The 23,877-nt window shown below is 37.0% G+C and overlaps 1 protein-coding gene across 1 annotated transcript in view; it reads left to right on the forward strand.

Annotated features, from left to right (window-relative positions):
* Positions 1–3,351: 3,351 nt before the first annotated feature.
* Positions 3,352–23,877, forward strand: part of LOC130241862 (sodium channel subunit beta-4-like) — a 37,468-nt gene continuing 16,942 nt past the window's right edge. The window contains exon 1 of the mRNA XM_056473827.1: positions 3,352–3,957. Within this exon, the coding sequence (XP_056329802.1) occupies positions 3,867–3,957 (91 nt within the window). The 5' untranslated portion in view covers positions 3,352–3,866. The remainder of the gene's footprint in view (positions 3,958–23,877) is intronic.

The raw sequence follows: 23,877 nt of genomic DNA on the forward strand, positions 1-23,877 counted from the left end.
AACACTGCGGTGGATCTTAAAAGATCTAGATAAGCCACAAAGGTCCTGAATGAGTAAGCCTAATGAATAGCCAAGTGCCATAGTCTATAATACGCTGCCCACAAGGGCCCCAGACCACTTCCCCATTTCTCAAGCCTTTTAACAGCAGTATTGCTGCCTTATAAGACATTCATACTGATTGTTATGATTCTGAGGAGATGAAAAACAAATAATCATATACTTAGAAGGAAATCACAATATAAATTGCTTAGACATTATCAGAATAAAGGCTTCACTTTGAAGATCACTTACTATAGAAGCTCCACCAAATTAAACCACCCCACGCTGTGATTTTTAATAATCCTTTAGTAGCCTGTCAGACTGTATGAACATGATCCCCAATGTTAAATTGTAAGATCTTAATTGTCATAATGTCCGACTGAATGACGATCAACATGCATCAAACACAGATTCATCTGGAGTTTGAAATCATCAATTCATGACACATTCCCATAACCCATAATCTAAAATGATACACAGTAAACATAAACAATATGTAGTGTTAATTTTACTCATAGCATGATTTTTTTTATAATAAAACCAGAAAAGTTATTTAAAATTTTCCTGAGGTGATTTGATGTTCAGAGCTCCTATTGGTTCTTGTTTAAGAATGTCATATTCAGTTGAAGTCTCAGAATTATTAACCCCCCTTTGTATTTTGTTTCCTTTATATATATATATATATATATATATATATATATATATATATATATATATATATATATATATATATATATATATATATATATATATATATATATATATATTTCCATAATTATGTTTAACAGAGCAAGGAAATTTTCACAGTATGTCTGATAATATTTTTTCTTCTGGAGAAAGTCTTGTATTTTGGCTAGAATAAAAGCAGTTTTTAATTTTTTTAAATCTATTTTAAGGTAAAAAATTATAAGCCCCTTTAAACAATTATTTTTTTGATAGTCTACAGAACAAACCATTGTTATACAATAACCTGCCTAATTACCCTAACTTGCCTAGTAAACCTAATAAACCTAGTTAAGCCTTTGAATGTCACTTTAAGCTGTAAATAAGTGTCTAAAGTTATAAAGTTAAGTGTCTAAAAAAATATCTAGTAAAATATTATTTACTGTAATCATGTCAAAGATTAAATAAATCAGTTATTAGAAATGATTTTTCTTTGTGTTCAAGCATACTTTGTGTTCAAGCATCTCTCATTCAAAGATTTATTGTCAGCTTTTGGCATCCTTATTTGTAAAATGGATGAGATGGTCAATGAAAAGACTGCAGTCTTTGGATTAGTTATTTGCATGCTACAGAGTGCTTAACTCAATATTTTCTTAAGATATCTATAGTACAGAATTTGTGGTATGTTTGGAAATTACTGTCCTAATAAATGTTTATATGCATAATAATGTCTTTTTTTGTCAAAAGAGGGAAAAAAGAGGTTTAAACAATCAGCCGATCAAGTGTTTACAAGCCCAAAATGGCCACTATGGAAAACAAAACCATTTGGATGCATTACTACAGAGATTAAAATGGCATCATAAATTATGCATATGATACATTTGATAACTTGAATGAGCCCAGCAGGGAAACTACTGGACTCACCAGTGTACATTACTTCATTTATCATGCATATTTACTATTTCAGTCAGCTAGGCAGCATTCGATCTAGCTACTCTTCCTGGAACCTAAATCAAATTGATCCAGTCCTGCGCTGTAAGTTAGTTTGTGGTTGGTTTTACTCCAGACCTGGCAAAGATCCAAAGAGGAACAGACAAGTAGACATACATAAGAGGAGGCAGTGGGGGGGACTTAATAAATCTCTTTAAGGGCTCACTATTGCATGATTATTCTGTCCTAAATTTCATGTGTTACTCCAATTTGTTACCTAACTTCTCAATTCTTAGATTGTTTTTCATATATAACTATAAGATTACATTCATGATTCCGAGATGATCCCTCTTGAAAATAAAAAAAAGCATACAATGCTTATCTCAGTTTGAACAATGCCTCAAGTCCTGGTTAATATTGCCAAGATAATAATAATAATTCCTTACCTTTTATATAGCACTTTTCTAGACACTCAAAGTGCTTTGCACATTGAGGGTATCCACCTGGATGACGTGATAGTAATGTGCCAGACCGCACACCACACGATTGCTGGAGAGGAGACAGAGTGATGAAGCCAATTATGATATGGGGATGGTTAGGAGGCCATGATGGACAGAGGCCAGTGGGCAAACTGGCCAGTTTAAACCCCTTTTTCAAAGGACATCCTGGGATTTTCAACAACCACAGAGAGTCAGGACTTCAGTTTAATGTCTCATCTGAAAGACGGCTCACTGAGCAGCATAGTGTCTCAATCAATATACTGGGGCATTAGGCCCCACACCCCCTGCTGGCCTCACTAACACCACTTCCAGCAGCAACCTAGTTTTTCCCCATGTGGTCTCCCATCCAGGTACTGACCGGGCACAGCCCTGCTTAGCTTCAGTAGGCAACCATGTGAAAGTTGCAGAGAGCTAGCTGCCGGCGAAGATATCAAAGTCTACAATCAAACCAACAATTTCAAACCCAAACTTGTTTTAATACCAAATGATCTAATATATGCTTATTATTTTACTATAGATCTATTCTTTTACTGTGTAATGACAATCATCTCACTTGAGTCTGATGGGATTATAGGAGAAACACTGGAGGCACACTCTCCTAAGCAAAATCAGAAATTAAAATTTTTTTTTTCTTGATGAGGCAGTATTTTCCCCCTGGAACCCCCCTACTGACACCATTGTTGGCCCAAATTGCTCACTAGTTTAATCTTTAGTTGCACTACATTCTAGAAAAAAGCTGTTGTCTATATTCCCCAAGTTGAAGGAAACAGTCTTTATAATACAAATTTATTTTATTATATCATGTAAAATAAAATGTAGCTGTAACAAATCTCAAATATGTATTTACTAATGTTTATTGACAAAGTCATGGTTCTTTTTTGACCTTGCTCCTGAAAAAGCAACCTCTGAGCATACACTTATTAGTAATACAAAAAGCTTCAACAAAAAAATGCTGGCAGTGTAATAATGGGAGTAGATCTGACTGAACAGAAGAACTATATCATACACATATGCAGAAATGGTCCTATAGATGTGTTCACATGCATAGTCTATAACGGGACACACTAAAGGTTTTATGATCTACACAGATGTGATTAGTCTAAAAGATACCCCCCACCACCACAACACACACCCATCCCCACCTCTTACACATTCCCGCCCTCCCTTATTTCTCTCCGTCTTTCTCTCTCTCCCTCTCGCTCGTCCCGTGCCTCTGCAGTGGCTCATTCTTTCCTGCGCCGGCAACAGACACAAACCACCCCCCTCCACCCCTCCTCTGTCCACTCATCCCAGCATGCGCCACCTATTCGGGGGTAAGACCAACAGACTCTTCACCGGACTGAAAGCAGAGCTCTGCGCTGCGGCTGTTGCTGAATGAATGCAGCATTTTCTTGCGCCTACAACCACACTGAGTGAGACAGAGTATCAGCGAGACACTGCCAGCAACTGAGAGCCACTGAGCTGAAGAGCAGAACAGCAGATCAGGTGGTGCCTCCGTATTTCTTGCTCTTCAGTTCTCCCTCCCTCCCTCCTTAGGACACACTGCAAAGGAGGACTGAGGACAGGGAGGTACTCCGCAAGACTTCCCCAGCTGAAAGTCTTTCTGTTTTGATTTTGTGTCGGGTCCCGTGTGACCCCTCAACACTTCTCCCTCAGACCTAGAGTATTCTGCCAAAGACACATAGCAGAGGACCAGGAACAGACAGACAGGCACAAGTGGGCAGACGGTCTGAGATGGAGTTGCAGGGGAGAAAATCATTCCTGCACAGGTGTGCGAAGTCTGGCGATGTAGTCCATGCAGGTCTGGTCATCACACTTCTGGTTGGTAAGTCTCCAACAATATTTCCCCCTACCATCCCACCCTTGTAACCCTTTTGTAGCCGTGTTTACAGCTTAGCCAAACGTAAGCTTTCCAAGTGGGGCGTCTGCCAAAATGCTGCAGTTTTTGCATGGCTTGCACAACTCGAGAGTGCCAAACAAGTCAGGATATACTTGTTGCTGTTTGTGATTACAATTTGTTTAAAGATCCCTCAAGATGCTACAGTCTGGGTGGACTAAGATCCCTCTGCAACCTCTAATCAAAGTGGATGAAATGAATGATGTAAAAGAGTGCAAGTCACTGTGTCAGTGCATAGTACATAACAAGAGAGTTTGGCATCAATCCGCTGAATCAATCAATATCCATGGTAATCATAAGCACCAATTTGTACTGTTTTGGTCTATCAACATTCATCCTTAAACATCAACACTTTCAGTGCAGTCAATCCTAAAATAGTCAAGTGACTTTGCCCTTTCTTTTAATCACCAATCCAGCTGCGCATGTTCTCTGGACTGTAACAATGTTGACTTTGAATGGGAATACATCCTTCACAATATACAGATTAGTGGCCAGTCGCTGCAAGATTTTCCAAAGGACTGAACCCCAAATCTTGAACATTTGAATACATCCTTACTTAAAGATTATTTTCAGATGTCATTTTTTTCTTAAATACACTAACTTATCAACATCGGATGATCTAATCTGATGGAAAAAAAGGTACAGTATTTGCTTTACCTCAACAGTAGTTTGTGGGACATGTGGCTTCCAGCTTAGTTTGTCTTTATGATGTATTGCACAGTGCAAGTCTTGAATCACACTGCACACCGTTATGCTGAGCTCACTGAATTTCACCACTGAACTACATTAATTCTTTTTGAGCAGGTGGGCCTGGTTCTTCCAAGCAAGCCCCCTCCTTTTTCCCTTTACAGCTTGTGAAGGTGAATTAGAGGCCGCTAAACTAGGTCATTTTCACTCTCTCCTTCATAGCATGAACTCAGACAGTTAATATGCATCCTCTGCAGAGTTCCCGGTGGACTCTGGAAGGTGTGATGTATTGTTATATGTTCACGGCACATCCATCAGGTTATGAAAAGGTGCACCACTTAGGAGCGAATCATCATTTTGACAAATGACACAGTCTTGCTGGTAGTTTGATTACAATTTATTCTGTTGGTGTGTCTGCAAATGAAAGAATGAGAAGTTAATTACAATATGAACAACCCTCACTCGTGTATTATCAAGGTTCATCAAATCTGTCAGCCTGTTTGAAGGAAAAATGAAATTGAGCATTCTGTCCCATAATGGAAAGTACTACTACAAGCACATACGCCATAGTATGCAATACTAAACACTTTTGTAATTTACTGATTACGTTCTAAGTACACATTTTGCAAGTTATCCTGTGCAATCTGTAGTAATCTAAACGAGTGCCATATAAGAATAGGACTCTATAAATAATCTTAGAGCACATGTGTGTTGTCACGGCATGCAGAGCTTGTGAACAGCAGTATCTCCTCTTTTGTCACTAGTACCTCACACCTCAGACTGATTAGGAGCTCATGCTTTGACCACTCAGCAGAAGCCTAGTATTATTGAAAATGTAAGACATTACAGTTTTTCTCAGTCGCTTTGGTGCATTTCTCACAACACTATTTACATTTGCAAAACAGTTAATGCATTTCTCAAAACAATAATTCATTTGTGCACAGCATAGTAGTAGTTTCTCGTTCCTTCCAACAAATTGCAAATGCTTTTGGACATGCATCAATTGCTTTCATACAACTCTCTGCTGTTTTATAACATTATCATTTGCTTATGTCATGTAAGTAAAAATTAACTAAACTTGTGAATGCTGAACAGTCATTCCATAAAAAACTAATAGTCCTCATTTCATTGTTTAAGTCATTACATACAAAAATGTTGAAATAGTTGTCAAAATCTGTCAAGCAAATTTTATAAAACAGTTTAAATCTTTTTTTTTCCTAAAAATGTCTTCTAAATAGAAAAAATTCATGATTTACAGATGTATGTATGTTGTAGGTTCAGTTCCAATATGTACTGCAATATTGTTTACTGTTTATTTATTCTTCAGCACAATGCTGTGAATAAATTAGAATTGCAAAGAGCATTTGCAGTAAAAATGTGAAACATACATATTCATTGTCTTATACTCTGATACCTCACTAAATGCAGTGATGTCTAACTTTACTGTAGTTTTCAAATGGCTGTAAAAATTGTATTTCAAGAGTTCCCACTTAGATATGCTTGGTGTATAAAGCAGGTTTGCCATGCTGTCCCGGGAGAGAACCCTGAGCTCGGAGATATTTGAGCCCAGGGCTCCCGCCCGGTCGATAAGCATATCAGGAGATCCGAGATCAGGTAGGTCTCGAGAGCTCCCCCCTTTAGAAAAGGGAGGAAAAGGAGGAGATGGGGTGGAAGGGGGGATTCTTCCAAATGAAGATTGAACAGTAGGGAGAAAATTATCCATTTATAGTAAACTAGGATCACTCTGATTGGATTATTAGTGATTACAGATGAGTGGCCAGATGTGCTCAATCATATCATGTGCTCCTCTCGAAATTAGTTTATGAAACTTCACAAAGTGCTGTCTTGTGCATTTTCAGGATGTGTCACCAAAATCTGACGTTTTTTGCATTGGAAAAAATGTACAGAGTAAACAATGAAATACTAAATGAAAATACAAAATAAAAACATGACAAAGCCATATGACTATCTTGTTCATAAACAGTGGTGTCAGGACTTTTCATCTTGATGACACTGACACTTTCATTGACAAGAATACTTGCTTTTGAGGAATGAGCTATCCATTTTAAGCAAGTGGCATGCTTTTGCTGGTTATCAACTAGGTTTTGCAGTTTGTACTAATTGTTTTGAGAAATGCATTAACTTTTGTGCCAATGTAAATAGTGTTGTGAAAAATGCCCCAAAGCCATTGTCAATGCTTTCATAGTTCCTAGAACTATTAGTAAAAATTGCCTGTTTTTTTATTTTTTATTCTGGGAACCATTTTCTGTTATAGGAACTCCATCTGAACTAACTAAATTAGATGACACAGTTTTTAAGAGTAAGGTATAACATTGCGCAATGGAAGTCAAGTGCACAGACTTTTTTTAGTGTTAAAAAATAAACATGCTAGCATCACTTACCTGTTGTCTGCAGTGCTGTTTTGTTTGATCCACCTCAGTGATATGTGGTACTCCAAGTTGTGGTAGGTGATTACGTCTGTTAGCCTTTTATTTTGCTGTTTCCGCTGCATAAGTACTAACATCTACAACCCATAGTCATTATCACCAAGACACACAGTGTATAAAGAAAAAATTCCAGCTGGACAAGTTGGCATTTCTGTGTGGAGTTTGCATTTTCTCCACGAGTTTGCTTGGGTTTCCTCTAGGTGCTCTAGCTTCCCCCACAGTCAAAAGACATGCGTATAGGTGAAGCAGGTCATCAAAAAAATCGTATAGCCTAGAGTCACAAAATCGGAATTGACCATCAAGATCTGCAGTGTAAATGCAACCTATGGAAGTCAATTGATGTAGACTTACAGTTTTCTTTAACGTGTTAGTCTTTTGCGTTCAACAGAAGAAAGTAGGTCAAACAGGTTTGTAACAAATCAAGGGTGAGTAAATGATCAGTTTTGGGTGAACTATCCATTTAATTACTGGTTTCCTGTGACAGATTCCTCAATTTGTGAAAAGTGATTATTGCATTCATGGATCAGATATGCTTTTTTTTTTTGGTATAAAGTTTCATCCACTTACCCTGAATCTTTGACACAAACATGATTCATCCATACTGTACATTTAGATTGTCTTTTCTGCTTCCTTGGTATGACCGATCAAATCAGATTGCTTACATAAATGCTGAAAAAGCGTATTTGTGGGAAAAGCTCTTAACTCATTTAGAGTGCAATATAACTGGCTGAATATGCTGTTATGCTGACTGACTCTTTTTAACTCATTCCACTCCACAGTTTACCACACAACATATTGGCAGCATTTTATAAAAACAAATGTGGTTAACCAGTATCGAAATGGGGTTTCATGGTCAGTGCAGAAACAGAAAAAACTAAATGCAAATGACAACAGCCTTTTCTGGAATTCATATGTGAGCAAATATGAAAAAGACTAAATCTAGGCAGAAATAAATTATGATGAATATCCCAATTATCACATTTGGCAAAGTTTAGCTACTTATCATTGAAAGCAACTGGCAACAGAGGTGGCTGTCAAAGCCAACAGCTGCTGTCCTGATCTTCTACAGCCTTTGTGTGCAATTTTGTAACCCTTAAACGATTAATATTTATAAAATCATTATTACTGATTCAGATCTTTAGCAATCCAGTAATATATTCCTCAAAATATTCCTCATAGATTTTGACATGATATTGACATGATAGCATCACACAGTTGCTGCAGATTTGTCGGCTGCACATCTACGATGCGAATCTCCCATTCCTTCACATACCAAAGGTGCTCTATTGGATTGAAATCTGGTGACTGTGGAGGCCATATGAGTACAGTGAACTCATTATCATGTTTAAGAAACCAGTCTGAGATAATTTGCACTTTATGACATGGTGCGTTATCCTGCTGGAAGTAGCCATCAGAAGATAAGTACACTGTGGTCATAAAGGGATGGACAAGGTCAGCAACAATACTCAGGTAGGCTGTGGTGTTGACACGATGCTCAGTTGTTACCAATGGGCCCAAAGTGTGCCAAGAAAATATCCCCCACACCACTACACCAGCACCAGCAGACTGAACCGACGATACAAGGCAGGATGGATTCATGGTTTCATGTTGTTAATGCCAAATTCTGACCCTACCATCTGAATGTTGCAACAGAAATCGAGACTCATCAGACCAGGCAACGTTTTTCCAATCTGCTATTGTCCAATTTTGGTGAGTCTGTGCGAATTGTAGCCTCAGTTTCCTGTTCTTAGCTGACAGGATTGGCAGCTGGGGTGGTCTTCTGCTGCTGTAGTCCATCCGTCTCAAGGCTGGTGTTCAGAGATGCTCTTCTGCATACCTCGGTTGTAACGAGTGGTCATTTGACTTACTGTTTCCTTTCTATCAGCTCAAACCAGTTTGGCCATTCTCCTCTGACCTTAGGCATCAACAAGGCATTTGTGCCGACAGAACTGCTGCTCACAGAAAGTTTTCTCTTTTTCAGACCATTCTCTGTAATCCCTAGAGATGGTTGTGCGTGACAATCCCAGTTGATCAGCGGTTTCTGAAATACTCAGACCAGCCCTTCTGGCACCAACAGCTATGCCACATTCAAAGTCACTTAAATCAACTTTCTACCTCATTCTGGTGCTTGGTTTGAACTGCAGCAGATCGTCTTGACCATGTCTACATGTCTAAATGCATTGAGTTGCTGTGATGAGCAGTTGTACCTAATAAAGTGGCCGGTGAGTGAATAACAGGCATGGATCTTGAACTTTTGCAATAACTTAAAACTCTTCTCATATTTAGTAAAAAATACTATTAGAATATGATAATGCATATTTTGTAAGGGTTCAATCTGAGCAGAGTATTTTTTTTATTACTGTCTCTGTTAGAACAACAATAACCCAATGAATCCAACATATTGTTGTTCCAAACCCATAAGACCTTCATTCATCTTCAGAATACAAATTAAGTTATTTTCAATGAAATCTGATAGCTCTCTCATCCTCCATACACAGTAAGGACTCGTTCAATGTCCATGTCTTTTAAAAAGCCCATACTTTATGCTTTCAGTGCTTCAACTGGAATATTATAAAGCTACAAGAATTCTTTGCACACATAAAATACTTTATTCAACAGCTTTTTTCTCTCTTCAGTGTCAGTATAGGTGCATAACCACCAAATGCCCACGCATAACTTCCACTGTTTGAAACAAATCATAGCCACATCCGAGATAATACCTGAAAGGTACAACCAAGTGCCATACATGTATACGCACCCTATACTGAGGAGAAGAAACTGTTGAATAAATTAGATTTTGTTGTGTGCACAAAAGTGTTCTCGTAGACTAATAATATTCTACTTGCACCACCGAAGGCATATGATCTGTTTTGAGGAAGTTGTTTGGTTTTATCAATACTTAAAAAAGAGTTAGCAACCCTGATGCTTATGGAGGATGAGGGAGCTCTCAAATTTTATCTAAAATATCTTAACTAGTGGTCTGAATGAAAGTCTCAGGGGTTTGAACCAACATTAAAATGAGAAAATAACATAATTTGCATTTTTGAGTAAACTAACCCTTTAAATTGATGCTGACAGTTTTATTTGATTGCATGACTGCTAAAAAGTCAATTTTAAGTTTTCCAGATTATAACACCGCCTACTAAGAGTAGTGAAATTTGTAATCAAAGTAATGGATCCATTAGAATATTCATTCATCTCAAATCCAACTTTTCTTCAGGGGTGCTCAGTTCCAGAACCATTTGTGTGATGCAATTAGTCAAAGGTGGCAGAATGTCACCAAATAAGGTTTAATTAATTAACTTAATAGTGAAATATCCAGCTTTATTATTCATACTTTGCTCAAATTCACTAAAAGAACAAAAAGTACTTTTGAATTTAATCTATTTAAGCATTTTTGCTACTAATATTTTGTTATACTAATATTTCAGAATTATATGATAATGTAGTCGCAACCAGTAGGGGTGAGTTAACTCTGAAACATCAAATATGTTGTATGAAAAGGTGTTTGTCTCAATTTAAACATCAACTCATATGTAATAACACTGCATTGTGAATGACTCAACTGTAATTGAATGAATACAAAGTAGCAGACTGATGGCTACCAAGCGACTGGCTTCAACCGGACTTTGCTATAATCAGTATGAGCTTTGGAAGCTCTGAAGTTTGTGCATGATATGCTGACATCACAGGCTGTTCTGATCGAGACATGGAGTCCAGTTTCAGAGACTAGATATTGTTATACATTACTCTCCTCTCTCTCTCTCACTCAACTTCTCTTTTTATCCTTTCCTCTACCCCATTGGTCCTATTAAACTGCAATGTGAACCTCATACCACTAAACGTTAGTGTTTGCGGTCTGTATTCTATGTATTGATTATCTCCCAGGGGGCTAAAGGTGGGCTATATAAATTTCTAAATGTGCACTATTTTTAAATGCTAATTTAGTTACATCTAATAAAATTTGATACCATTTCTGTAATCATTTTATACACTTGGCTGGGTAAAATATCCTTTTCTGATATATTCAATTTTGCGACACGTCAGACAGAGAACAATGTACACAACATCACTCACAGTAATCAAAAAGAAACTTTCATATTTTGGTGATTATTGATGCTGAAATTGATTAATTATTGTAATGTCAAATAGTTGGATTGAAAAACAAACAAACATTTAGAGAATTGTCAAAATTTATATAAAAATAAATAGAACAAAGAGGAAGAGATTGACGAACAAAATGTGTTTTGGTGGGCCAAACTGAACCAGTATATCCAGGGCAAGAATATTGATAACATTAATATTTTTTCTTATGATTTCTGGTCAAGTGAAAATATTAGCCTAATATCCTAATTAATACTTCTTGTAACTAACTTTTACCACCTATTAAATTTGCATTGTCAAACATTTAACCTTTTCCTGCTTACTAAACCCCTCTACATGACTTAGCACATTCTGCGTATTTTATTTAAAAAAAAAATTTATTCTATAGACTGCATGAATAGACAGAACAACATATTCCGCAGTACAAAACATAGCCTTTTGCTTTCAGAACTGCCTTAATCCTTTGTGGCATAGAATCAACAAGGTTCTGGAAATATTCAGAGATTTTGGTCCATATTGATATGATAGCATCATGTAGATTTGCCGGCTGCATAATAATGATGCGAATCTCCTGTTCCACCACATCCCAAAAGTGCTGTATTGAATTGAGTAACTGATAATTGCCCAATATGTGACAAGAATTTATCCCCTACATGACCACCAGCCTGAAGCGTTGATAGAAGGCAGGATGGATGCATGCTTTCATGTTGTTGACGCCAAATTCTTATCCTACTGTACCATCCAAATGTTGCAGGAGCAATTGAGGCTGATTAGAGCAGGAAACATTTTTCCAATCTTCTATTGTCTAATTTTGGTGAGCCTGTGCGTATTGTAGCCTCAGTTTCCTGTTCTTAACTGACAAGAGTGGCACCCGGTGTGGTCTTCTGCTGCTGTAGCTCATGCACCTCAAGGTTCGACGTGTTGTGTGTCGACACGATGCTCAGTAGTACCAATTGAGCATTGTGTCAGCGCCACAGCCTACCTGAGTGTTGTTGCTGACCATGTCCATCCCTTTATGACCACAGTGTACCAATCTTCTGATGGCTACTTCCGGCAAGATAATGCGCCATAAAGCATGAATCATCACAAACTGGTTTCTTGAACATAACAATGAGTTCACTCTACTCAAATGGCCTCCACAGTCACCAGTCTCAATCCAGTAGAGCACCTTTGGGATGTGGTGGAACAGGAAATTCATAGATGTGCAGCTGACAAATCTGCAGCAACTGCATGACGCTATCATGTCAATATGTTCCAAAATATTTAAGGAATATTTCCAGTACCTTGTTGAATCTATGCCACGAAGGATTAAGGCAGTTCTGAAGGCAAAAGGGGGTCCAACCCAGTACTAGTAAGGTGTAACTAACAAAGTGTCCGGTCAGAGTATGCTTTGAATGTCTGTAAAATATTCTGAAGTTTAACCTAAAAGTAATATATTTTTTGTAATATAGCTTATAATTGTGTAAAAATTACCAGACCACCCATAAATGTGTGTACTTCTTTGTTCGGCAAGTGGGAGAAAAAAGTTTGAAAAACATGTCTGAAGTAAAAATGTTTTCGCTATCATAAAGTTAGTAGGCAACAGACTCACGCATATTCAAAGGAGAGAGAAAAAGTAGTGGACAGTACCATGTGGTCAGTAAAATTTCATTTACTTATATACACACAATTAGGAAAAGTCTGGGTTTTATTTTAACAAGTTAGATTTCTAAATTGTAGTTTTAGTCTTAACCAATTATTTAATCAGTTGTTATCAGAGAATACCACACTGGAATGGTGTGACAGAAAAGTCAGAATCAAGTCTTTCAGCAAGTCATGTAATAAATAACTTTGAATACATTTCTATATTTAAGCACCTCCATTGAAGCACCAATGAAACATGAATAAGAATCTGATCATGACTGTTATGTTACCTGTTGTCTCTCCCTGACACTACGAGGAACTTTAACTGCTATAGACATGGGAATGGTGGCTTGTCAGGGATAGAGATAATTAGAAATGAAATCTAGTTGAGAATTGATGCCCTGGATAAGAAAAAAAAAAGAAAGAAAGATGCTTATGAGGGTCAGAGTGATGGGAGAAAGAGGGACTGTTTGCTTTAATTAGTTTTGTTCTCTGGAGTATCTTTGTGATACTCAGTGGAATGATGTCTGTAAGAGGAAAGTAGTGTGTGAAGCCAATCTATGACAGTGATATCGCTTTTACAATGTAGATTGTGTCAAAGCAGCTTGACGTAGAAGTTCCAGTTAATTGAAACTGTCAGTCCAGTTTTCCGAGTTGAAGTTCAGTTTAGTTCAGTTCAGTGTGGTTTAATTATCACTGTATAAAGTCCAAACACTGAAGAGCAAATCCATCAACACGCAGCTCCACTAGTCCCAAACCAAGCAAGTCAGTGGTGTCAGTGGCGAGGAACAAACTTAACCAATTGATGAAAGTTAAAGAAAAGAAACCCCAAGAGAAACCAGAGTCAGTTGGGCACAAGCATTTCCTGTGCTAAGCTAGGAGTCCTGGTCCTTCCTGTGCTAAGCTGCAGACTAGGTGCCGAAGTCTAGAGAACAAATTTTAATTAATTTCTATAATTTTTTAGAATGTCTTTGTTTTTTTACCCCATGTATGATCTAAATATCTCTTGGACATTATTGTCTTTGCATTCAAGACATGTAAAATATGTGTGACCCTGAACCACAAAAAGTCATATGTGTACAGTTTTAGAGATTTATCCACTGATAGCTGGATAAATAAGCTACCTATTGGTTTACACACTATCTATCTATCTATCTATCTATCTATCTATCTATCTATCTATCTATCTATCTATCTATCTATCTATCTATCTATCTATCTATCTATCTATCTATCTATCTATCTATCTATCTATCTAATTTATAAGCACAATACCCAAACTAATAAGTTTGTTTTAGCTGTTGTTCTTTTTATTTACCAACAATTACATTTAAACCATTGTTTCTATTTTCATCATCACCATCATTATTACATTTTGAAGACTCTTATTTTTCACAATTATCCACTAACAATGTCTGTGTATGCAACAAAAATAATAAGAATTTAAATTTAAATCTATCTCACTGTTGCTTTAGACTCTTCAGGTACACTAGAGTCTCTGCACAGATGTTTAGTTGACATCAAACTGAAGGAAAATGATGGAATGAATTAAGGAAAAACAGAATGTTGTGTTTGGCAATTCGACCCTGCCTAATGAGTAACCCTCAAATCATCTTAGCTTTTCCCCACATTTTAGCCATATAGTTAAAAAATTGGGAGTGAATTTGGACAGTAAAACTTATAAAAAGGAAAATTTGATTAATTCAGTGATCAAGGCAAGTTTTTCCAACTTCGTCTTCTTGCCAAAAGTCAAGCCAATTCTGAGCCAGCGTGATCTAGAGAAAGGGATTAATGCTTTTATCAGCTCTCATCTGGACTATTGAAATGCACTTTATGTTGGAATTAACCAAACCTTACTTCATAGGTTACAACTGGTGCAAAATGCTGCTGCTCGCTTGCTGACGAATAGTCTGAAACGTGAGCAACATCACATCTGTTCTTTACTCACTTTACTGGCTCCCTTTAAAATTCATAATTATACTACTGTTGTTTGTTTTTAATGCAGTTAATGGTCTTTCATCTTTATGCTTATGTGAGACTTTAAAGGTTCATAAACCTATAAGGGCCCTACGATCAGCAGGCCAGTTGTTACTGGAGGTCCCCAGATCCAGGTATGGGGTGATTGTTCATTTACAGTGGCAGGTCCAGTGAAATACCCTCCAATTAGAACTTTGCATCATTACAAATGTGGCACTGTTTAAAGCAAAACTTAATACTTAAAACCAAACTTAACTCTTTCATTGAGGAAGCAGAGACTGGGGATGTAGGGGTGGACTCACCCATCACCCAAGCTGAGGTCACTGAGGTAGTTTGCAAGCTCTGCAGTGACAAAGCAGCAGGGGTGGATGCGATTCACCCTGTGTATCTTAGGTCTCTGGATGTTGTGGGGCTGTCTTGACTGACACGTCTCTACAATATCGCATGGAGGTCGGGGACAGTACATCTGGACTGGGCAACTGGGGTGGTGGTTCCCATTTTTGAGAAAGGGGACCGGAGGGTGTGCTCCAACTACAGTGGATCATACTCCTCAGCCTCCCTTGGACAGTCTATGCCAGGGTACTGCAGAGAAGGATCTGGCCGATGGTTGAACCTAGACTCCAGGAGGAACAATGCGGTTTTCGTCCTGGCTGTGGTACACTGGACTAGCTCTATACCCTCACCAGGGTGCTCGATAGTTCATGGGAGTATGCCCAACCACTCCACATATGTTTGGGAGTATGGGGTGAGAAGCACTCTGTTAAGGGCCGTCTTGTCCCTGTATGAACAGAGTATGAGTCTGGTTGCATTGCCAGCAATAAGTCAAACTTGTTCCAAGTGCATTTTGGACTCCGGCAGGGTTGCCTTTTGTCACTAATACTGTTCATAATTTTATAGACAGAATTTCAAAGCGCAGACTTGGGCCGGCACCACAGGATTTCATCTCTGTTATTCGCAGACGATGTTGTTCTGTTGGCTTCATCGAACATGGACCTTCAGCATGCACTGGGGTGGGACGTGACGTGGCTGGGATGAGAATCAGCACCTCCAAGTCCGAGGCCATGGTGCTCCACTGGAAAAAGGTAGCTTGCCATCTCCAGGTTGGAGGAAAGTTCTTACCCCAGGTGGAGGAGTTCAAGTATCTTGGCTTTTGAGTGAGGGAAGGATGAAACGTGAGATTGACAGACGGATTGGTGCAGCGGCAGCAGTAATGCGGTCGATGTACCGGTTCATTGTGGTAAAGTAGGAGCTGAGCTTAAAGGCAAAGCTCTCAACTTACCGGTCAATCTATGTTCCTACTCTCACCTATGGTCATGAGCATGACCGAAAGGACAAGATCTCGGATACAAGTGGCTGAAATGAGTGTCCTTCACAGGGTGGCACAGCGCACCCTTTTAGATAGGGTGAGGAGCTCAGTCACCCGGGAGGAGCTCGGAGTAGAGCCGCTGCTCCTCCACATAGAGAGAAGTCAGCTGAGGAGGCTGTTTCGGATGCCTCCTGGACGCCTACCTAGGGAAGTGTTCCAGGCATGTCCCACCGGGAAGTGGCCCCGGGACACGCTGGAGAGACTATGTCTTTCTGCTGGCCTGGAAACGCCTCGGGATCACCCCAGAGGAGCTGAAGGAAGTGTCTGAGGAGAGAGAAGTCTGGGGTTCTCTCCTAAGACTGCTGCCCCTATGACTCGGCCCCGGAAAAGTGGTAGAAAATGATGATGATGATGATATTTACACTTTTCATATTTATAATTATTGTTTACTTTTGTTCAGCAATTTTAATGTTTCAGTTTAAACTTATTAATGTTAGCTTCCAATGCAAGTTGTTTTTATTTACATTTAAGTTTTGTATGTTGATTTATTATTATATTATTAAGTTTTCACCTGAAATCACTTTGTTTTTAGTATTTCAAGCTTCACCACTTTGCCTAATCTGAGTGCAGTTTAAAACATTTAAACTGTCAGATTCCTGAAGCTTTTCACAGTAGAACTCTCTGACAGCAGAAGACACATCTAGAAAAACAGAGATTAGATGTTTACTTAATAATTTTTTTATGTAATTTAGCATTCCACTTTTCTATGGGAATCTATCACTAACTCCCCATCTATAACCCCCCCTAAACAACCTGAACCATCTGCTTGCAAGTCATCCATCAATAAATGCAGAAACCACCCATTTGAGATAGTGGCTTGTGGTGAAATGAGCGCAGTGCCGCAGTCAGTACATTAAGTGAGGAAAGGCTGACGCATTACTGTAAGTCTCCTGCTGTACAGCTGCACTCACAGCCTCTCAGGGGGAATCAGGGACAATGGAGGAGATCATGGGCTGAACAGATGATAGAGAGATGAAGGATGAGTGTGGAGGAATGCTGGACAGAAAACAGTCACGCTCATATAGAAAAAAAATATTTATGTTCAAAAGAAGATTAATACAGGAGTGCTGAAACTCATCAAAACACTCTTTCTTTCTTCTTTCCTTTTACTTTTATGTATTTCCCTAGATATATAATCCTAATCAGGGGTCGCCACAGTGGAATGAACCGCTAACTTATCCAGCATATGTTTTACGCAGCGGATGCCCTTCCAGCCGCACACCCAACACTGGGAAACACCCATACACTCTTGCATTCATACACATACACTATGGACAATTTAGCTTATTCAGTTCACCTATACCATGTATTTGGACTGTGGGGGAAACCCACGCGAAGACGGGGAGAACGTGCACACAGCTCCACACAACTCCACACAAAAATGCCAACTGACCCAGCATTATTAAGTTAGAAAGCACAAAAGAGGGGAAAAAATGGATATGATGGCTTTAGTGAATGTGAGTCACTTTTAAATGAATGTAGATGAAGGACAGCCACTTTCCAGAATGTCAGACAGTTTAAGGACCTGCCATTAAAACAAATAAAAGTCAAACCAGAGTGTTTCCTACATGCTGACCCTACCTGAAGGTTAAAGTGAACTCGCTGAAAATCACTCGGCAAGAGAGAGTCTTTGACTTCAGATGATGAATTATTTACTCACATTCAGCTCTGCAACCAGGAGGAGCCACACAGCACAGTATTTACACTACTCGTCCAGATCTTACACTGATTTTACTGGAATTTAAGAAGAATTTGGGAATTAAGTTTTGAAGAGTTATATAATTACATAATGTTATATAATAACAGGAATATCATTTAGACTGAATTTATATAAAAAAGTATTTAATTCTTCTTGTTGAGGCAAGGAAACAAGAAACCACATGAAGCTATGTTTTTCTGTATTTAATGGTTTAAGTAAAAAACACTAATATATATATATATATATATATATATATATATATATATATATATATATATATATATATATATATATATATATATATATATTAGTGTTTTTTACTATATATATAATTGAAGTCAGAATTATTAGCCCCCTGGTTTATTTTTCCCAATTTCTGTTTAACGGAGAGAACAGCACATTTTTCAGCACATTTCTAAACATAATAGTTTTAATAACTTATTTCTAATACCTGATTTATTTCATCTTTGCCATGATGACAGTAAATAATATTTTACTAGATATTTTTAAGACACTTCTATACAGCTTAAAGTGACATTTAAAGGCTTAACTTGGTTAATTAGGTTAACTAGGCAGATTAGGGTAATTAGGCAAGTTATTGTACAGTATAACGATGGTTTGTTCTGTAGACAATCGAAAAAAATATATAGCTTAAAGGGGCTATTAATTTTGACCTTAAAATGGTGTTTGATAAATTAAGAACTGTTTATATTCTAGGCGAAATTAAACAAGACTTTCTCCAGAAGAAAAAAACATTATCGGATATACTGTGAATATTTCCTTGCTTTGTTAAACATTATTTGGGAAATATTTAAAAAAGGAAAAAAAATTCAAAGGGGGGCTAATAATTCTGACTTCAACTGTGTGTGTGTGTGTGTGTGTGTGTGTATGTGTGTGTATATATATATATATATATATATATATATATATATATATATATATATATATATATATATATATATATAGATATATATATAGATATATAGATATATATAGGCAACGCAGTGGATAGTGCTGTCACCTGGTTCAAGCCTCGGCTGGGTCAGTTGGCGTTTCTGTGTGGAGTTTGTATGTTCTCCCTGCGTTCGCGTGGGTTTCCTCCGGGTGCTCCGGTTTCCCCCACACCAGTGGTGTAGTCCTTGCTATACGCACGTAAAGATTTGCTATTATGAAATGACCAGTTACCATTTTATGCTCTTTTTAAATGCTAAGTACTTTTTTTTTTTATAGATTTCTGAGTAAGGATGTCTGAATTCCCTGAATTGGAAATGGCATCTAAGAATAATTCTAGATATGTAATCATTCAGTTCAATTCAATTCAAAGTAGTGCAATGTGAAAACAGTAGTGATCTGAAAACTTTAAAAAATTGTGCACTGTGAACTTATTATGCTTAGTCATGCCCTTCCAACTGTCAGTGTCCTGCGAGTGAAAATTTGAAGGAGGATCAAAAAAATAAAACCCTGCCCCTATGAAGTCTTCTGTTTTAGTTGGAAATACTTCATCATACTGAAATAAAGGTCTGCAGGAACTTCCTTTTTTTTGACATGGCAACATTTTGACATAGACATCTAAATATCAAACTCATCAAACTAACCATTTACCTTATTGTTTACTGTGTGTTTGCACCAACCTTGACTGACACCGCAGCACATACAGGTCTCTATGGGACATCTGAGCATCTAAGCCGTTTTCCTCTTTCTGCCATCACGCCCTGTCGGAGGGAAAAACAGTAAAAGTGAACTCTTCAAAATAATGCTTACATTCCCATCGGTCCTATTTTCCACCCAGGTGAACATGGTCTCTTGGGAATTAAGCTTTGAATGAGTGCTCATAGATCTGGCTGACAAGTGCTCTTTTTTAATGTGAGTTTAAGAGTTCGGAGGCAAGGAATTATGAGTACAGAGCTGTTTAAACGACCTTTGGGGACAAGGTAAAGGTCAGAGTTGTCACAAAATGGAAATTCACCCCATTTATTTTATAAAAGCAACATTTCTAGTCATCAATGTGCATATATTTTTGTTAATGCTTTGATGTTATCATTTTTATTCAGCATAATCTGGGAGAAGCAGATTGACAGACTTATATTTGGTGAAACTGGACTTTTTGAATCATATTGTGTTCACATTTGAAACGTTTGGTTCAGTTAAAATGAACTCTGGTGAAACTGCTCAGTTTTAAATATTTGTGATCAGCTGCTAAATTTACATCTGCTTTCCCTGAATGGCTCATGCTGTAGACATGCACACCACTTGTAATAAACCACAATTTATCAGTGTTTGAAAACAAATAAGATTCATTTTAGTATTAGACATGTAAATACTAATAGTATTTAAATACTAAATACATTTAAAGTACAAGCAAAGCCTAAAATGTTTTGAAAAAGCTGATCTCTACTGAGATGACAAGAATATTTATTCTTAAACATAATCAGATGACATACATTATTCACATCAGATACACACTGTTCAGGTTATTAGAGCATTTACTCTCTTATTTACAACCACTTACTTTTATGTATTCTAGGAGATGTTGATGAATAAACATGTTGTAAATCCAGCAGCTCTAATCACTCAGATGAATAGTTCCTATAACCTGTCATAGATCATATAATATTATCACTATTAAGCAGTTTAAATGACAAAATACACATATTCGAAAATCTGAATATCTGATATTTCCAAGAATAATTAGGATGCATGTAAATATTTATAGAAAAGGGAAAAAAGAAATAAAATAAAAACAATATGCTCATCATTAATGATATAACGGACAAGTGTCTGATACTTGCAATCAATGTTCTTTTTATCTATCCCATTTAGGTTTTTCTTTATTCAGTACTTCAGACTATCCAGCATGTAACTCATTAAATTGGTTTATCTCTTTAACTTGCACTTTTCTAACCAGTTTCTTTGGTAATATTGTGGTTCTGAAACCACATACATTTTTTATGATATCCTATGGACAAAATGTCAACCTGGTAGTTACGGGGATTAAAAAAAGAGATTATTTTACTCCTGTCGGATACTGCAAAAATTACTAAAGAGGAACCTCGAAATCTACCTTGAATTCATATTCAGGTAATTCAGTAATTTAATCTACTGCATAAGTTAATGATCCTCCAAGATTGTTTTTGTTTTATATAACAAATTAGCAAACTTTCTGAAACAATCAATTCTCTAATTCTCTTGAGCTTGAAGGCGTAGAGCTTAGGGGAAGGGTTAGATAGCCCTTGAAACAGAGATTTTCTAGGACCACACTATAAACCAAGGGGTCAAAAATTTTCACAGATTACACCAGCTACAACAGCAACATGGCTACATACACGAGTCAGGAGATGCACAAATTTAAGTATTTTTGCCATTTAAAAAAAAAAAAAACAAGCATTTGTTTTAATACAATCATAACGGCATTCATGTTTTACAGTCATGCTTTAAAAAAACAAAACAAACAAATAAAAAAAAACAATAAACCCTGCTAAACTTCGCTATCTATAATCCATAAAAGTCTCACAACATACTTTCACATGTGACACTTGAATACCCTGTCAGAAAAGCCTAGTGGCTAAAGATTAATTTTTTACAGTGTCTGGTATAACCTTAATGTTTTTTTCTTCTTGTTTTTAAATAGATGAATATACAGTAGCCACAGTATAAATGAACAGTACAGTCATGAGTTTGTCACATTATACCGTTATGATAACATGATATCATTGCCTTCTGTGATCTCATGTAAGTTTGCGATGACATATGATGATGTGTGCGGGTTTTGTAGTGCTGTCCCATTTCTTAGGGGTAAATTTGAAGCCCTTCCCCTTAACAATGTTTCAAGGGCCAAGGGGATGGGGTAGGGGTAAAAAAAATAGAATTGGGATTGGACCCAATTGTCAGTAATGTGATTAACATGTACAATTCTAGAAGCATGCTAGCAAAATGCCAAAACAAGCAGGTAACATGATAAACATATTATAAACATTTTATCAGCATGCTAAAACCTGCTAGCGGTGTTAAACTTTGCTACATACATTTAAGAAAACATGGCAAACATGTTAGGATCCTTTTAGTAGTATCAAAAAAGACATGTTAAACATTAGAACATGCTAGCAATGTGCAAAATATATGTTATAATGATGCTAGCAACGTGCAAAATATATGTTATAATGATGCTAGCAACATGCTGACAAACATGCTGGAAACATTATCAATGTAAAACCTACTAAAACAAGTTAGCAAACATGCCAAAATGTAGACAACTATAAATATTGCAGCAATCTGTAAAGCCTGACAGAAGCATATGGTAGCAAAAATGCTAAGAAATTCTGGTAATACAATAATAATGAACATTCTAAAATATTCCATCAACATAATGAATATGCTCGCAAACATGCTGAAAACATGAAACAGCTAGGAGAGTTTTTGTATAATAAATGTTAGCACTGTGTAAAACATGTTAGATCCTAATACAATGATGAAACATGCTGTCAAAATTATAAACATATCATTTTAATCAATTAAGGTCTACGTTAATGTACTGCAGATCCTTCAAGATTTTTTTATAACTATTAACAGTGACCATGAACTCTCTAGTGTTGATAACACCATCATGGCAGACACAATGGCATGTCACCCATGTTAAAGGGGCCAAGTGAATATACAGGGTGCCTCGATCCACGCTATAAATAAAACAGAGTCCCAAGGACAGCTGTGGCCAACAGCAGACAAAGACAATAAATAACACAGGCCACCAAGAAGTTACTGGTCAACAAAACAGAGATGAGGTTTAGGTATTCCTAAATTGAAATTGGGATTTAATTAAATTCCACATCGACTGAATGAAAACATTGCTGGATTTCATAATTAGGTTGAGGAATTTATCCAAACACAAAGGCAGTGAGAATGATTAAATGGAACTGAGACCACAGGGATGAAGGTTAGAGTTTAATTAAAACAGCTTGTAGATGTATATAAGCCGTATGATGGACACACACAAGTAATCCGCAAATTTAGTCACCATTTCGTTCTTTGAGGCATCTAATGCTAACATTATTAAATAAATTAAATATGCAAAGAACACTGTAATAATTTAGGCTGACTTTTAATAATTTTCCTTATTTTTTTTTTTTAGCAATAATGACCATTATTGAGATTTGCTGAGGTGTACATGTGTGCAGTCACAGGCTAATCCACACTGCTGAAGGTGTGCATTGAGAGATCTTGTTCAGCACTTGTTTCCCGAATGCTGTGGTTACGTTAATTACCAAAACCACTGAGCTGTCAAATCATTAACTCTTTTCTATAACCGAGTGATGTAAAGCAATAAAATGATTTGCTGGATTGCAGAGGAACAGACATGCATTATTTCTTTTTGTCCTTATGACTGAACGCTTGCAAAAACTTTCTTGCCATGACTACTGCTTTGTAATAATCCCTAAAATGTATTTGATTTTACTGCATTCATGTTAGCTCAACAAAATGCCATGTTTCCACAGTTGTTTGAGCAATTTGGAAATTCTAGTGAGATATATTTTGTGTGAGCTGTTTTAATACACGTTTACACCATTATTTTGCTTGATCAACATGCCAATAATGTGATAGACGTGTTCAATACCACATTAAACAAGAAACATCCAAAAAACATGTTTAAACATGCTAGCAATGTAAAAAAACATCAACATGCTAGCAAGATGATAAAATATATGACACAATTTCCATATTAACATGACAGTTAACATGTTTTAAATGATTATATAATGTGCATTTTGCTTGCTATTGGATTGACAAAACTCATCTTAATGTCATTAGTATTGTGGAAAACTTTAGAAGCATCCTTATACAGGCTAATAGACTTTCAATGTGTGAACATCTTAAAACCTGTTAATTATGTGTTGAAATATGCTATGAATGAAGTAAACTACATAAAAATGTGTTCAGCCTTTTAGCAAATATCA

This window comes from Danio aesculapii, chromosome 15, assembly GCF_903798145.1.
Source record: "Danio aesculapii chromosome 15, fDanAes4.1, whole genome shotgun sequence".
Classification (NCBI taxonomy): domain Eukaryota; kingdom Metazoa; phylum Chordata; class Actinopteri; order Cypriniformes; family Danionidae; genus Danio; species Danio aesculapii.